The following is a 16,803-nucleotide window of genomic DNA, read 5'->3' as shown; positions in this document are numbered from 1 at the left end:
GGATAAGCTTTCAGATTTTAAGTACAAAATTGTAGAATACAACAATGCCCTTGCATATTGATATTCTGAAAAAAAATGAGCTACTACTCAGTATTTTCTGTTAATGATATAATGGCATAGCAAGGTCAGAACACAGATAGCTAGGCTCAGACATAGCTTTGAGAGCACTTGGTACATATCTGTACATGACTGTACAGAAGGTACTCTTCACATATACCAAACGCTATTTACTTCATTAGCTACGATACACTTAGTGTCCATTACGACTATTCAAACAAGTGTTGAATTTACTGAACACTCTTTCCCTAACTCTTACTCCATGTAATCAGAGAGATATTGGAACAAGCATCATAAAACATGGTGTAAGAAAGCACAACAGGGATGCAAGAAAGTCTAACAACCAGAGGAAGATTCAAGTTGCATTAGGTGAATTGGATAAGAGCAAGCTGTATCCCAATCTGCAAGTATTATAATTACATAGGATGTGAAACATTCTACTTTCTTCTTATTTTCCTGGGGTTTTTTAAGTCTTTTTATCAATACAGGTTGTTAAGCATTCGGGGCCACAACTGTGGCTATCTGCTGTCAGCTTCATTCTGTTCTATAAAATAAACCAGTTTCCCATCATATGCCTTGATCACTACCAGACAATCACAGTCAAACAAGTGATTCCTTTTAAAAAGCTCTTACTTACTTGATCAAGAATATCTGAAAATTGTTTAAGCTTACTGAGCTCCACCAAGTTCAGCCAAGTCATATCCAGAATCCATTTAGCAGGCTTAGGAGGACAAGCTTTAAGGTCTAGGGAGGCACCACCTGCAAGAAATTAGGAGTTAGTTATAATTAGAACTGTTGGAGACACCCAAAAGACAAAAAAAAAAAAAAAACAAAAACCTATTTGGAAAATGTAAACTAGATACTGCAAGACTGTTTCACATGACCTAGTCTTCCCAGACTGGAGAAAGACTACTTAATAATTAAGGATGGTCATAAAGATATTTCTGAGTTAGGTAACATGCAAAATTTATTTTCAAATCTTATTATTCATCCTACTTTAAAACATATTTTTGTAAATACATAACTTGTTTTAAACCCATTTTTTTTTCTTTGATTTTTTTGTTGTTGTAGATAACGTAATAATTTGCCAATATGCCTTCCTTGGAATTCAACTGAAGCTAGAAGAAAGCAATCGCAAAATAAAAAGAAAACACAAGCTACAAGAATCCAGATTTTTAATCAAGAGATTACAGGGGTTTTCTACCTTATAAAGTCACACCGTCTTTGGTGAAACAGAGTTTGTAGTTTGGTTGGTTTGTATTAATTTTTTTTTATGATATACTTTAAACTTAATCTTTGTTAACCAGCTTCTCTTTTGCAGATTTACTATTTCTTTGTGCAACGTGCCTGGAAATAAATGCTTGTTGGGAAAAGATATTCTGAAGATTCAACATAGAAAAATTAACAGCTATTATGCATAAATAAATGTTGCCTGGAAAATTCAGTATCTTGGAAAGGTAATACAAAATGACTCCAAGCTTTCAAGTGAAAATACAGACTGCTTGCATGGAGTTAAGACTAAAGTAATGAACTTGGCACATTCAGCTAAGAGTCTGATATTCTTTTAAACTGTCAGCATCACTTTCTGTTCCTATTTGCTTGCTCATCCTCCTGCAGTTACCAAATAAACTAAAAGATGTTTAGAAAAATTATTGTTATACTAAGTCAAACACATACCTGGTGGTATTTGAGCAGTAGACATAAACATCAACTGAAAGGATACTTAACAATTTACCTTTTAAATTCTCATGATTCTCAAAGCTATATTTATCAATATTCAGTATGCTGCTACAAATTAGAGCTACCATACAGTGTTATCTGTCATCAGAACAGAATCATAAGCATGTATTCTTTCAATTGACTGGCTTCTCCTGTGCAAAAGGAAGCAGCAGGTTGGCTAGGAGATATAATTACAGCTCACAAATTTTCTACAGTAATATATGTGCTCTACTTAAAATTGTTCCATAGTTCCAACCTTTAATAAGGGTCAGAAATTCTTCATGCTTCACTCTGTTTCTTTGTATATCAATCTTCAATGTAAGTAATAATGTGAAAAGAAATTTGTGCTCCTCATAGAGTCCTCGGGCAGCATATTTGAACACTTCATATGTCATATGTTCAATAATATTAGTAATCCGCTTGCTAGTTATAGGGCTCTTGGTAGACCTGTTGGAAAGAAAGGTCTGCAGCCGAGTGTCAATTTGCATAGGCTTTATTAAAGAGAATACTATGCAAAGACAAAAAGCAATAGTTCAGAACTTTCAAAACATGAAAAAATAATAGATCACAAACACAGAATATCAGACAGCAAGCAAGCAAGCAACAACTTTCAGATTGAAGGAGCACCAAAAAACCATCCTTTGTAATCAAGCCTTTCCGCATAGCTGAAAATCAACACAGTTGAATGGTTTTAATTACCTAATGCCTAATTTTTAAGGACTGCAAGTACATTTTGAAGGTTCTTTGCCTTCGTAACTAACAGACAAAGGCTTATGGGTATTTAAACTAACAATTCCTGTCAAGATTGTAACAAGCAACACTCTTCTTTCTGATGTTAGTTTACAACAAATCTTTACTGTACTACAACCACCTCCAGGACTGGGTAAATACAAGTGATACTTATTGTTAGCTAAATTACCTGGCTAGGGAGTGGTCAAAAAGCCCCAAAAACTGCCGAAGCGAAGTCTGATACATCACATTAACCATGCTCATCTCAGTAATAAGGAAGTATAAGATGCTACCTCGAGTTGCAACTGAAGGACAGGAAACAAGAGCGTGTTCAAAGTAGAAATGCAGAGCAGAAAACTTTAACTCTCTACAAGTACAGTGAGTTTAACACTAATGCTAACTGAAGATCCTTGAGTTGCTCCATTCTTTACTGGACAGAAAAATAATTAAAACTTTAATTTAATCCTCATTTATACATCAGCCAAAAGAAAAAAAAAAAATCTTTTCTGTAATTAATGCATACTATGTAAAGCCCAGTTTGCAAATATGAACATATTCGGAGAGCATCTGGATAGTGTACTGCAATATTCAGATCATCAGTAGAACATATAAAAAGTAAGATGGTTTGAAGCACTGTTTAAGTATCCAAACAAATTTCTTTTTACAGACTTTAACAGGAGTCATATAAAAGCCAAATGAACTATATTTATTTAACTTACCCAGCACTGATTTAACTTACTTTCAGCAGTCATTCAGTTTTAAATACAAAGGTTTTACAAAATCTGCAATGATTTCTGGTACACTAACTGTACCTTTTTACACATTTCCTAAAATGCAGGTATAATACTTAATTCCAGAAAGCATTTTTTTTTCCACTTTTTTCACATGTTTTCACCTGTCAGTTAAAAGCCAAAAGACTGATTAAATGTGCTGACTATAATAACTTAAGGATCTATGGCAGGATAAACAAAGCATTCATGCAAGCAGATACAAAAAGCATTTACAATTATACTGGCCCCTAAAAGAATGTCAACATGTTGAACTCAAACATACAGTTACCTAAATACCCTAATGACTGGTCTCTGACAGTTCATAAAAAGTGTCAACATTTTAACAGCCCAGAAAGAACAACCAAGCCCTCCCAAGTTTCTTATCCAGTAGACTAGATGGACAGGTAGACTTGTATATAGAACAATGGGAAGTCTAGGGAAAGGATAGATCATTCCATTTTACAAATTCCACATGAAGCATAACATTGACTATTTTCTCCACCATAGCTCAATATGACATTTCCTAGATCCATTTTACTTAAGGGAAAACACAGATCTTTCCCACCCATCATGGTCTTCCTGATCTCATCCTACCATTTCTCTTACTCGTAAGTATAGCTGTTTTAATAGTACACTCCAGTCATTTGTCTTTCATCACTACCTTCACTCACCAGGTCTGTACTCTTCACGGGCTGAGTTGATCTGTACTTCAGTTTCAGCAGAAGTCTGCAGTTTCTGTGTTATCTCTTCAGCAGTCTTCTTAGTGTTACTCAATACAATTATTAGACTCTCATCATCTGCCAGAGAACCCCTAGTGCTTGTCAGTCGGAACAAAAGGTTATCTTCCAGGTCTTTAATCCTCCTTTTGTTCATAGTCACATCTTCAATAAGATCTGTTCTTTCTTTCTCTAATTCCTGTTGGAATACATGGTAACATTCAGAAAATAGAAGAGTAATCAAAAATAAAACCAAAATAACACAAGGTATTTAGTTTTAAAAGTACCAATCCTACTAAAACGATGTAGGTCAAGAGTAACTGCACTAATTTCGGGAAAGAATTCCAGTGGTATTTCTGACAGCAGGTCTATTGTCAGGTTTCTGGACCTGTTACATAAGTTTGTATTAACAAATCATTTCAACAAATACTATGGAGCATGCCCATATCATGCCCTAATAGAATCAGAAGTTCAGAATAGTAATCATTTTTCTTCTCTTTCTGTTTCAGACAAAGGCAAGTGCAAACACCTTTCCAGGCATAGGATTTTATTTCACTCCATCTAATGCCGTACTCATTTATGCCCTGTTGTCCAATCACCATATTGAAAATAGAGTCTCAGTAATAATGAGCATCCTTAGTCAATGAATCAAGCATCAAATATGTCAAGAAGTGAATCTAAAAATACTCCTCCATCAAACAGGGATAACTTCAGTCTCTCACTAAAATGCTTCGTTGATTAAGAAAGCATGTAGAACTCAAATTCAGTTGCTTCAACTAGGAGTATTTGGCTGATTACTTTTAGTAATACAAGCTGGGTGGTCTATATACCTACTTTGTTTTCCAGTGGTCATATATAGAATAGGAATACCTGTTGATTAATAGCTTTACATTAAAAAAACAAACAAGCAAACAAAAACCCACTGTTTAAAATATCTAGAAAAATATGTTCTTCAGAGATAAAAAGCCTTTCATTTAATTCTTATACTACTCTTAAAGTAAACTTTAAAAACTTATTAGAAATTAAGCCCTCAGAGATAAAAATACTCCATTGAAACCTTACAAAATGTTTCAATACAGTGAAGTAAAAAGAAAGAAAAAGGCAGAGGAAGGGTTAAGAGTCTCTCATAAGATAAGGATAATATGACTCTTATGAATCAACAATAAGTGAGCCAGTTGGTAGCATTAGCTATGTCTACAGAAGTACTCCTTCACTGTTCACAAACATCTAGTGGATAGTTTTAACAATGTCTCTCCAAAGTTGGAAGCTGTGTGCTCACAACACCTTTACCAAGTCCACTTCAGCACTGCAGACAGGCTTCTACTATTCCAAAGAAACACGGACAACACTAAGAAATACATGATCTCTTATATACCACTAGAGGCATTATGAACCTGAGACCTTAGGAAGGCTTAAGGAAAGGTTTTACACCCCAATTTGAGTAGCCTTCATTTGTACAGATTTGCAACACTGTTACAACTTTTGAAATTGTTTTTTTGTTTTCCCACATTCTAAACTTGTGGTCTTCTCACTCCTACATTCTGCTAACATTCCTAAGTATTTCAAGCATCTAGTTCTTGTAAAGAAAGCCCTTTTATCTTAAAAAGGAAATTCAGAAAAAAATCATCTTTATCTCATTATCAGATTTAGATTCTTTTCTTCTCACTGTACAAAAGGTATATGGAAACATCACCATCATCATCAGGTAGAAAAGATTTATTGGGACCATTGTCACAGAATAATGTAAATGTCACATAACTTAGAAGATGTGCATATAGATTCAAAAGATTCTAATAAAAAATGATGAAAAAAGACAAGAAAACTACAGTTAACTCCATTTTAATCAACTGATGCCTAATGGAACTAAAGAAAAGCAGGTAGCAATTATGAAGCAAGACAAGCATTATGCAAGTTTGATGAAGCAGAAACAATTTTTAAAAGTATAGCATTAAAAGAATGTTAGCATCCAATTAAACATAATTATCATGCTGAGAAATCATTCTGAGCCAAATTAAATTTCATGTTTTGCTGAGTTCAATTTAAAAGGTTAAACATATTTTAAAGTGCAATGCATTTAAAAACCAGAAAGTTTTCCTCAGAAGAAGAGCCTGAGAAACAAGTTGGAAACAGAATGACCAGACTAAAGCAAGTGAAGTAACCTTAGATGACCTTAGTGAAAAATCCATCTATGAATCTTTTAAAATACTTTTTGGCGATCAGGAAGAGAACACAGTTGAAAGTTTTCTGCATGTCTTCAAAAATTTCCAGTCATAACATCAAGGATGCAAAAAACCTAAGCCAAGTTACCATAGACATAAATTCAAGAAACTTGCACCAGAGAAGCTATTTCAAATGCAGCTTTATGGAATTGCTTTTACGAGCTGACATCATATTACAGGCTGTACCAAAGAATCTTGTTAATATTAATAAAATATTGTATTGGGTCTGGCTGAGATGGAGTTAATTTTCCCCGTAGCAGCCCTCACAGTGCTGTGCTTTGTATGGGTAGCTAGAACAGTGTCGATAACACACCAGTGTTTTGGCTACTGCTGAGCAATTGGGGTGGGCAAGATCTTGGGAGAAGACATAGCCAGGACAGCTGACCCAAACTGACCAAAGGAATATTCCATACCATATGACATCCACTCAGCAATAAAAGCTAAGAAGAAGGAAGGGGGGCCATTTTTTTATTTACAACATGTGTCTTCCAGAGCAACCACTACACATATTGAAGCCCTGCTTCCCAGGAAGTGGCTGGACATTGCCTGCTGATGGGAAGTAGATAATAAAATCTTTGTTTCCTTTTTTTTTGCTTCCATGTGTGGCCTTTGCTTTCGCTTTTATTAAACTGCCTTCATATCTTGACCCACGAGAGGTTGGGTTTTTTTCCCCATCTTATTTTCTCTGCCCCTCACATCCTGCTGAGGAGGGGAGTGATGGAGTGGCCTGGTGGCACCTGGCATCCAGCCAAGGTCAACCCACCACAAATATAAAAGCTGCTACATAGCTTATATCATTCGGTCACAAAATGATTCATAAGTGCAAGAATTTGTATTAACTTGAGCCTTTTTCCACCACAAATCTTGAAATATGAATGTGAAAATTCAAAAAAGCCATAAATAGTTCTTGTATAACTCCACTACTAATCTGACATATCTATTTCTATAACACTAAATAAATTTTTTGTCAGATTACATAACAGCCAATGTATCAAAACAATCATATCATTAAAACAGCATAAGTTATACTATATTCAGACAGATAACAAGTCTTTCAAATCCAATTATTCCATGAAATACAGTAGAATTAAATTTATACAGATATACCAGCTACCTTTTGACCTCCTTCTGCTTAGCTCACATCTTGCAAATCAGTTCAACATTCTGGTGGAAAAGAAGTCACTACCAGTATTCTTATCAGTAATCAATCAATTCTTTGAGATGTATGCTGCAGATTCTACCAATGGGCATACCAGAAAACACAGGAACGGAAAGTCAGATTTTGCAGAATCATAGAATCATTTAGGTTGGAAAAGACCTTTAAGATCATCCAGTCCAACCATTAACCTAACACTACCAAGTCCACCATTAAATCAATTAAGGGTAGAGTAGTAATTTCATGTTTCCTGGCTTGGTGGCTGGATTATTTTTTAATGAAAGTAAAAACTAGGAATCATTAAGGTTGGAAAGGACCTCTAAGATCATCAGCCCAATCATCAACCCAACACCACCATGCCCACTAAACCATGTCCCAAAGTGCCACGTCTACCCATTTTTTGAACACTTCCAGGGATGGTGACTCCACCACCTCTCTGGGCAGTCTGTTCCAATGCTTGACTACCCTTTCCATGAAGAAATTCTTCCTCATATCCAATCTAAACCTCCCCTGGCGCAGCTTGTCCTATTGCTAACTACATGGGAGAAGAGCCCAACACCCACCTCACTGCAACCTCCTTTCAGGTAGCTGTAGAGAGCGATAAAGTCTCCCCTCAGCCTCCTCTTCTCCAGGCTAAACAACCCCAGTTCCCTCAGCCGCTCCTCATAAGGCCTGTGCTCCAGACCCTTCACCAGCTTCATTGCCCTTCTCTGGACACCCTTCAGCACCTCAATGTCTTTCTTGTATTGAGGGGCTCAAAACTGGACACAGTATTCCAGGTGTGGCCTCACCAGGGCCGAGTACAGGGGGACAATCACCTCCCTGCTCCTGCTGGCCACACTATTCCTGATACAGGCCAGGATGCTGTTGGCCTTCTTGGCCACCTGGGCACACTGCTGGCTCATGTTCAGCCAGCTGTCAACCAACACCCCCAGGTCCCTTTCAGCCAGGCAGCTTTCCAGCCACTCTTCCCCAAGCCTGTAGCGCTGCATGGGGTTGTTGTGACCCAAGTGCGGGACCTGGCACTTGGCCTTGTTAAACCTCATACAGCTGGCCTTGGCCCATCGGTCCAGCCTGTCCAGGTCCCTCTGCAGGGACATCCTACCCTCCAGCAGATCGACACTCCCCTCCAGTTTGGTGTCATCTGCAAACTTACTGAGGGCGCACTCAATCCCCTTATCCAGATCGCTGATAAAGGTACTGAACAAGACTGGCCCCAAAACAGAGCCCTGGGGAGCACCAGTCGTGACCGGCCGCCAACTGGTTTTAACTCCATTCACTACAATTCTCTGGGCTTGGCCAACCAGCCAGTTTTTTACCCAGCAAAGAGTACGCATGCCATAAACCCTCCTTTTCCTCACTGCATGTCTGGGCCTCAACAGACACCGCAATAAGGGAACAAACACATTCCCCTCTAGTGAAGGTAAACTGGAACTATGGCCAAAATCTTAGTAAATACACATAGACGCGTAGTGCCTCATTTGACTTCAACATTGCCTGACCTTGTAGTTACAGGGATTAGGTGTCCAACAGTTCAAAACATTCTTTCTTATTCACCTGACCTAGTTGAAGATGTCCCTACTCATTGCAGGGGAGTTGGACTAGATGACCTGTAAAGGTCCCTTCCAACCCAAACTATTCTATGATTCTATACCAACCAGCCTCCCTCCAGAACTGCTGGTGGCATGTTTATTGGGACAGTCATCCTGAACTTGGACTTCCTCAACTAATACATCTGCAATACCAAAATAGGTAGTTAGGCCATATGCCCTTGGAGCAAGGAAGTAGCTAAGTCTCAATGTTTTGCACCAGGTTATGTTGCCGTGACCCCCACAGCGTGTAGACAGAAGAACATCAGTTTTTATTCCAGGCCCTTTTCCTTTTCACAGGCCATTCTTATGAGGTTATAACTCACTGAGGCAGGAAAAATAAGGTGAGTATGATGCAGCTGCAACAGTAAATACAAATAGAAACTTCTACTTGAATGAGTCAATTTCTTCTGTGCCAGTTTTTAACCCATCATAAAAAGGTTATATTAAGAGTAATCACAATAGAGAGAGCCAGCAAGTTACCCTGCAATATGGGAATAGAGAGTAATAAATTAAAGTAAAACCTTCCACAGGTAAATGTAAGACGTATAGCCAGGAAAAAGATACAATTAATTCTTTTACCTGTTTCTCTGTGAGAATGACTCTGCCTAAGAGTTGATTTTCAAGACCTTTCATGGTCACAGTAAAGTCAATGATGGAGGTTCGAGCACTAATTTCAGGAGAGTAACCTGGATTTGGCAGTTTTGTAGTAATGTAAAGTCTGAAGCCATTCATAACATCTACTTCCTTATCACCAACCTTCACCTTAAGAAAAGTATTAAAAAGAAGTCTTGAGATACCAAGAACGAGTACACACTCTTTCAGATACTGCACGTAGAAACAAAGGTTACATTTTTCGGTTCAAAGGCATAAAAATCCAGCTTTAAATTATACATCTGATACAAAGAATTTGTTGACAATATCTATGGAACACTTTAATTTACTCATTCACAGATTATTTCAAATTTTAAAAATTGTCATAAGCAAAGGGATAAGGAACTCTATAGGTCAGATATATTAACTCTTTGTGGTCTTAAACTCTACTTTTTTTGGTGTTAGCATTAATCAAATTTAAATATGAGTTTAATCTTTTATAGTCATACACTTAGGAGCTATTTTGTTGAGGGCAAGAGGGGAAGGGGCTGTTTCCACTTGTTTGCTCATTTGTTTTATTTTTACCTTATTGGCTGAAACTGTTTTAATGAAGTTTCTTTCCAAAACATTATCAAGTGCTGGGTCAAGCTCTTCTCCAACATCCTCTATCAAAAGAGGTCTTCCCAAAGAAAGGCTGTCTTCTAAGTGACTTCTAAAATATTTGTGATTCAAAGAAGTGATCTAAAAATACAATCATGGCCCTATATATTACGTTATGCCCAGTTACTAAGCTTTTTGTATTTATAAATTATTTGATTTTATTTAAATTACTGACAAAAACAATGATCCTATGGTTGGATTAGGATTAAGGCAAAGATTGTGACCGCAAGAAAAGGTAGCATCAGTGTACCATATTCTCAGATCTCATTGAATGCAAACTTCTATTTTTCTACTACAAAAGTAGAAGCAAAGTAACACTGCACATTTAAAGTTTTGATATCCTATGAGTGCAACTAGACCAGAAATTCACAGGAAGCTTTTATCACCTTCAATTTTATCTTGGATAACATCCTCAAGTCAAACTGCAGCAAGGTCAATTCCAAGATTAGGGCGCTCCCCCCCACCCCCCCTTGAAAATTAGAGGTTTATATTGAACAAGACATTAAATATTCTTTGCACTAAAAAGTAGTCCTCAGTACAACTGTGATTAATTTTCAACATGTACACAAAGCACATTTGTTTATAACTCCATAGTTAAAGTCTAATAATCATTTTTTAACATAACTAGGTAGGCAACCATTAAAGGGTTCCGCACTAACAATCAACATGAATGAAAGTAGTTTGCTAGTAATACTCCCAGAGCCACTCTATTATCATACTTCAAACTCCTCTTTATCTTTTTCAGGGATATCTTTTTAAAAAGCTGGTTTATTGGTGTAGTAATTGTAGCAAGCAAGGACTTTCTTTGTCGTATTTTCCCCTGTTTGCACTGAATTGGCTATCTTGCCTCAGACCGTATATTGTTGCAATACTGTCTTCCCTGTGTATTTGCAGAACATTTAGCATCTGACATCTATGCTCACACAACACAAATTGTCAATAATTTCTGATTAAAAGAAAAAATATCATGCTGTGCACCTTAATTTTTAAGCATTTATATGAACCTGTTTTAATCACTTATTTGGGTTTTTTTTCTAATGCTTATAGTATTCTGCAAACATGCTTCAGCCCTTACCAGACGTTACCCATCCAGCCTATTTTCCAATAGTTTATGTTTCATTAAAATAAATTCATGACACAAATTGAGTCACTGGTAGGAATAAGCTTCAAATGTACATTTTCATATGTAGCCAAATCTCAAATCTACCAAAATATATCTGAGATGTCCTTTATATCCAGGCTAGCCATTTTATATAAAACGCATTTGCTAAGTGTTATTTGAATTACTGAATTGTAATATTTTATGGGCTAAGAGTTTCTAGGGATTATGAAAGCACCAGCATTCCTATTACCTGAAGTTCATTTCTGCCTTCCTTATTTTTAATCCAAATTTTACCCTGTGCCTGTGGATCGATTAATAAAGGATAACGAGATGCTTTAGTGACAATGATTCCATTCTGTATGGATAACTCATCATTTGGTAATCCTTGAAGGTTCCATTCATTGATAGTTGGAGCATCAGTCAACATTTCTATGAGGTTCAAGTTGTTACCAAAGGGGATTTTTCGGCTTTTCATTTCCTTTTGCCAGTCATTTAATAGCAGACTGCGGAACTCTTGGTTAAAAGGACCAGAATAGGACAGAAAAGCTGTAGCCAAGAGTACATCACCTTAAAGAGAAAAAGGAAAACAAGAAAACAAAACATTAATACTTTGCCAATTCTATTCATGAACAAGCTGCTTCTTTCTCTAGTTATATGGTTTGGCTGGTAATTGAAGAACACGCTTTGAGCCATAAAGAAGACAAATCACCCTTTTTTCCAAGGCTCATTACATAGCAAGACAACGTTACATTTCAGGAGATGCCACGTTTACTTTATCCTTACAATGCAACTGTAGGAATCAAGAGATGGGCATCTGGCAGCCAGCCAAGGTCAACCCAGCACACACACACACAACACTACTCCATAGACCAGATCCAGCACAAGCAGGACATGGCAGAATAAACTTACTCATAAACTTCCAATTCCATCATTTCCTTGCACTATCATGAGAACAGGCTTAAACAATATTTTGGGTGGAGAAAAGAAACTTTATTTAGGAGTACCAATTAAGAACAAATCAGTTACAATTATTACTACTAATAATAAAAAATTGTAACAGACATCATCACAGAGGTATTAAGTGTGACAAGTTTCAATCTGCTGGTCAGCTTCAAAATTGCCCCCCTAAGTTTCACGACACCAGAGGGGGGTTTTTTTGTGCCTCTGAAGTAAGAATGCAAGATTCCAAACTGGAGAAGATACTGTACTTTTATACTGAGTACTAACATTTTTTACATTTTTTCGAGTTATCTGTAAAAAACGCAGGATGAGTGTGTGGGGAAGGTATTCTGTATTTTTAGTAAGTTAATAATACACATATAGGTGTTATACCAGCAAATAAAATACAACCTATCTATATAATACGACCTATACAACAATATCTGCTTTTTACAACATTTCAAGGCAAAAGAAAGAGAAGAAACTTCAGACTACAGTAAAGGACAAGATAAATTTAATTTACTTGATCTAACTAATAAATTAATTCCTTACTACAAAGTACTTTAGTTTCCAAGTGCTTATTTATAAAATAAAAATTAATTTCCAAGAAACAAAAGTTTTATGAACATTAGTAACTGCATTTAAAAATATTGATTTCTACATACAAATGTCAGTGACTGAATATATCCTCCATATCTATTCTCAGTTATAGACATTTTATTGGCACTTGCTAACATATCACTCTCTTTGGACTGCTGCCTGCAAACATCAGTCAAGTTAAAACATCAGCGCCCCAATTATGCAGTGCATGTTATGCGCGTCAAGTAAAAGCCCATACACAGTTACTGGGTTTTGGTTTTTTTTTAAATACTAACTCTAGTCTCATATTGTGTTTTTTACCTATCAGTACTTTAGCAAAAGAATTAGTAACAACTACCCTTTTTTTAGCAACAGGGAAGCTAAGCTACAAAGGAAAAATTTGAAATTTCAAATGTTTTCAGGTTCACTACCCATTACAACTCAAGTGACTAACTTCCAAGTTCAAAGGTGTGAACAAAAGCTTACCCACTAGCCTCTTGGTTTGCACAGCAAATTCTTTACTCTGCTCTGTCCACCTCTCTTTTTCACCAGCTAAACCACTTATAAGGCTTGAGGCAGTTTGCATTTTATGACGGCAACGCTGAGCATCTTCAAGCAAAGTCTAGAGAAAGCCATACACCAAGAAATATGGTTTACAGTCATGTATCTGATAGGCCAGAAAAATCTCTACGTCTAATTAAACCAGTAGTTAAACAACAGCTCAAAAATATATCCTCAAACACTTCTATCACCATGCAGAGAAGGAGGGAAAATGGGATGGAAAAAATATATCAGGGCAAACTATCAACATCTGTCATAAATGTGATCAAGATCCCTTCCAAGGAATAATAGTGAAATTGAAAGAATGCATTAAGTTTTCCTTAAAGTGAGGGTGGCAATTTCTTTTCTATAAAGAGCAGTTCACCTGTTTTTCTCTCATCGCTTTTTCATACTCTGCCTGCACAATATCTAATTCTTCTTGCTTGGCACCCAGTTCTTCCTGAGCTTTCTGCAGATCCAGCATAGCGGTGGTTAGGCGATTCTCCTGGATTGCTAAATTAGCCTATGGAGCATACAAATATAAAAGTGTATTCATACATACAACATCTCAAAGCATTTTCTATAATGTATCTCAAAGAGTTTTACTGTACTACATTTCAAAAATCAAACTGCTCAGTAGAGATTTCAGCATTCATTAAAACCTTTTATTTGAATTTTACAACAAACTAACTTCTTATTGCAGGTAGCTGCAGTTAAGCAGTTGGTCTAACATCAATTAGAAAACATGATTAGAAAAACTTCTGGGACTACCAGTCATTCTCCATCTGACACAAAAGTAAGTCTGATCTGGCATGCAAAAAAGACTGGTGCCACTAGAAGCCTATTTGATTTCTCCAACCAATATATTTTGTCTAATGAAAGATACTACCTCTAACTACAAATCTTGCTTCCCTCTTGGTCATTCCTATTATAAATACAAGCTATTCTATGTTAAATCATGCTTGACCATGTTCTTCCTGACTTTCATTCTTACCTTTTAACAACTATTTAGGCCTGTTTTTCTCTAAATAACACTGATGAACAGAGTACCTGTACAGTCTTCTTATAAACTGAGATCCTGAACATTAAAAGAACCAGATCTCAAGTGTTTTCCTACTTAATTCTTAATTAAGGTAAAGCAATTGCAATAGTGAATTAAACTAGATGAAAGCTGCTTCAACCCCATTCAGAAAGGGCGCAGAGGCATAAAACTGCACAATCTCTTTCAAAATTTTACAACTTACAAGTGGTAGCACATTTGAAATATATTTTACTATAGAGTTACTATTTTCTAGATAATAAATTCCTACAGAGGCATGAACCAGTTGGAATAAGGCAGCTGATGTTTCCAGCAGATTAAATCCTCAAGTGCATATAGGTGGGGAGGAGAAGGAGCAAAGGGTGTTTGTGTGCCTCCCACTGATTAACAGACTTACCTTTAAAGGTAATACTTCTTTGTTGATGGAAAAAAATACAGCCATAGCTTTGGTCCACGAGCAAAGGCCAGCAACATTCCCACATACTCTCTTAGCTGTCTCAATGTTGTAGTCCACCATTTCAAAATAAGGGCTCAAAAGTTCTACTACTTCTCCATTAATTGTGTCCTTTGGAAATTGCTAAAAAAAGAAAAAGTGCAATATATATAATGTATGTAATATATGTAAACTATACATGTATGTATTTCAGCACAGAACACTACCAAGATCATAAATGTTACTTACAAACAGCTAATATGAAGTTCTCTGTCTCATGCATCTTTGAGAGCTTGCCAAAGTCATTCCACTCTGTTCTATATTCTCACAAAATGGAAAAAAGTTTGCCTTCATTTATGATCTTCGTTATCTTACACTATCCATTACCATTACACAGCTAATTGTTGATACAAAATATCACTGATATCCTGCTGGAAATTCCATTTTCCTTAATACTGAATAAGTAACTTATCTTCAAAAAGAAAAGGAAAAGCTTAGCTCTGGTTCATAAACATACATTCTACAAGACAGTCCTTTCAAAGGGCAAGCCAGCTATCTTCTCCTTAAATTACCTTATCTCATTAGTGGAACGTGTTTCAATTTTAAGAATCTATTTAGACCCTCTCTTTTCTCCAAAAAAACATTTCTTCCATTTTTCATCCCCAAAAGCTCTCAATTTTCTCCCTCAAATTTATTTTGATGGTCAAATATTCTATACAAGTTTGGTTGTCTTTAAAGATTTATTTACAAGGTATAATGAAAGTCCATCACCGATGAACTTGAAAAACAGCTGTTCCCTGAAGCACAAATAGGTGTATTCATGCCCAAGCAATGACATGTTGAAGCCCTTCAGCAAATTAAAAATCCTTACAAGTAGATACAATGTGAATACTACATAAATGGCATCCATGGCACTACCAACCATACAAAATTGGTCAAGCCTGCCCTCCATGATTTCCCACTGGAAATGTTACATGTTTGCATGTTAAGTAAACTCCTCAAAATGCAGAAATCAGAGGTAATAACATCCAGTGGGGCAGGACAAGGTACAATTTATTCTGAGTAGGTTAATCATAATATTATTAGTTTAAATTATGAACAGGGATTTATTCACCAGTTACTCTCCCCATTTCCCTAGACACATGCTATGGAGCTGAAAATCCCAAATTTCAAATAATTCTGATTTTGTACATCCTAATAATCAACTATAATTTTGAAATCCACTGCACAAGTTGCAATGCTGAAAATTAATGAAAAGTTAGGTACCAGAAAAAATATGTTTTCTATCAGCTTTAATGAAACAGATAAGTAATGGCTATTCAAACCAAATGCTTAAAGCTTTGAAACATTTTTCACTGAAAGTAATTTCTTTGCCTTACATAGGAGAAACTATAATTGATTTATGACCTGACTTTGCCAGAAGGATTCAAGTTTATTGCGTTATGACATACTTATTTTTAAGTCCTTAACATTTCAGATCTATTGTGTGTCTGATTCCCCTTGCACTCTTGTTCTCCTATGAACACCAGAGAAAACACTGTCCCCTATCTTCTTAAACTAAAAAAAAAAAATCAAAAAAGTTGTACAAGCACCTGTAGGTTCTGTAAGAAGTTCCCTGCTGTCATCAGTTTCAAAGATTCTTGCCATGATGGGATGGTACAGCATTTTTCCTGATCAATTTTCACATTGTTCACTTTTCGCTGGAAGAGCAGTAACACACAGTCCATGATACGCATAATGAGGTGAGGAGGTCGACCCAGTGTGCGGACAGTGGCAATATCTGCAGGTTTTATTGTCTATGAATTTAAAACAAAGGGTAAAGCAATTACTGTTATTGTTTATTTAATAAGACATAGAGCACAAGCTCACCAACAGTATTAATCCATTGGAGAAGAAAAAAATTATTCATAGCATTTTTGATTGAAAATAATTTTACCTCTAAAAAGCATGAAGCTAGAAGGA

General features: G+C 36.3%; 1 protein-coding gene across 1 annotated transcript in view; it reads right to left on the bottom strand.

Annotated features, from left to right (window-relative positions):
• DNAH5 (dynein axonemal heavy chain 5) overlaps nt 1–16,803 on the bottom strand; it is a 136,608-nt gene that overhangs the window by 15,338 nt on the left and 104,467 nt on the right. The window contains 11 exon segments of the mRNA XM_075705164.1: nt 695–816; nt 2,033–2,223; nt 2,696–2,810; nt 3,947–4,190; nt 9,538–9,720; nt 10,135–10,290; nt 11,562–11,878; nt 13,316–13,451; nt 13,755–13,892; nt 14,806–14,985; nt 16,434–16,637. Coding sequence (XP_075561279.1) covers nt 695–816; nt 2,033–2,223; nt 2,696–2,810; nt 3,947–4,190; nt 9,538–9,720; nt 10,135–10,290; nt 11,562–11,878; nt 13,316–13,451; nt 13,755–13,892; nt 14,806–14,985; nt 16,434–16,637 — 1,986 coding nt within the window.

The sequence above is a fragment of the Pelecanus crispus genome, chromosome 2 (assembly GCF_030463565.1).
Source record: "Pelecanus crispus isolate bPelCri1 chromosome 2, bPelCri1.pri, whole genome shotgun sequence".
NCBI classification, from domain to species: Eukaryota; Metazoa; Chordata; class Aves; order Pelecaniformes; family Pelecanidae; genus Pelecanus; species Pelecanus crispus.
Note: the sequence above shows the minus strand (reverse complement) of the source record. Positions and strands in the feature narration are given on the sequence as shown.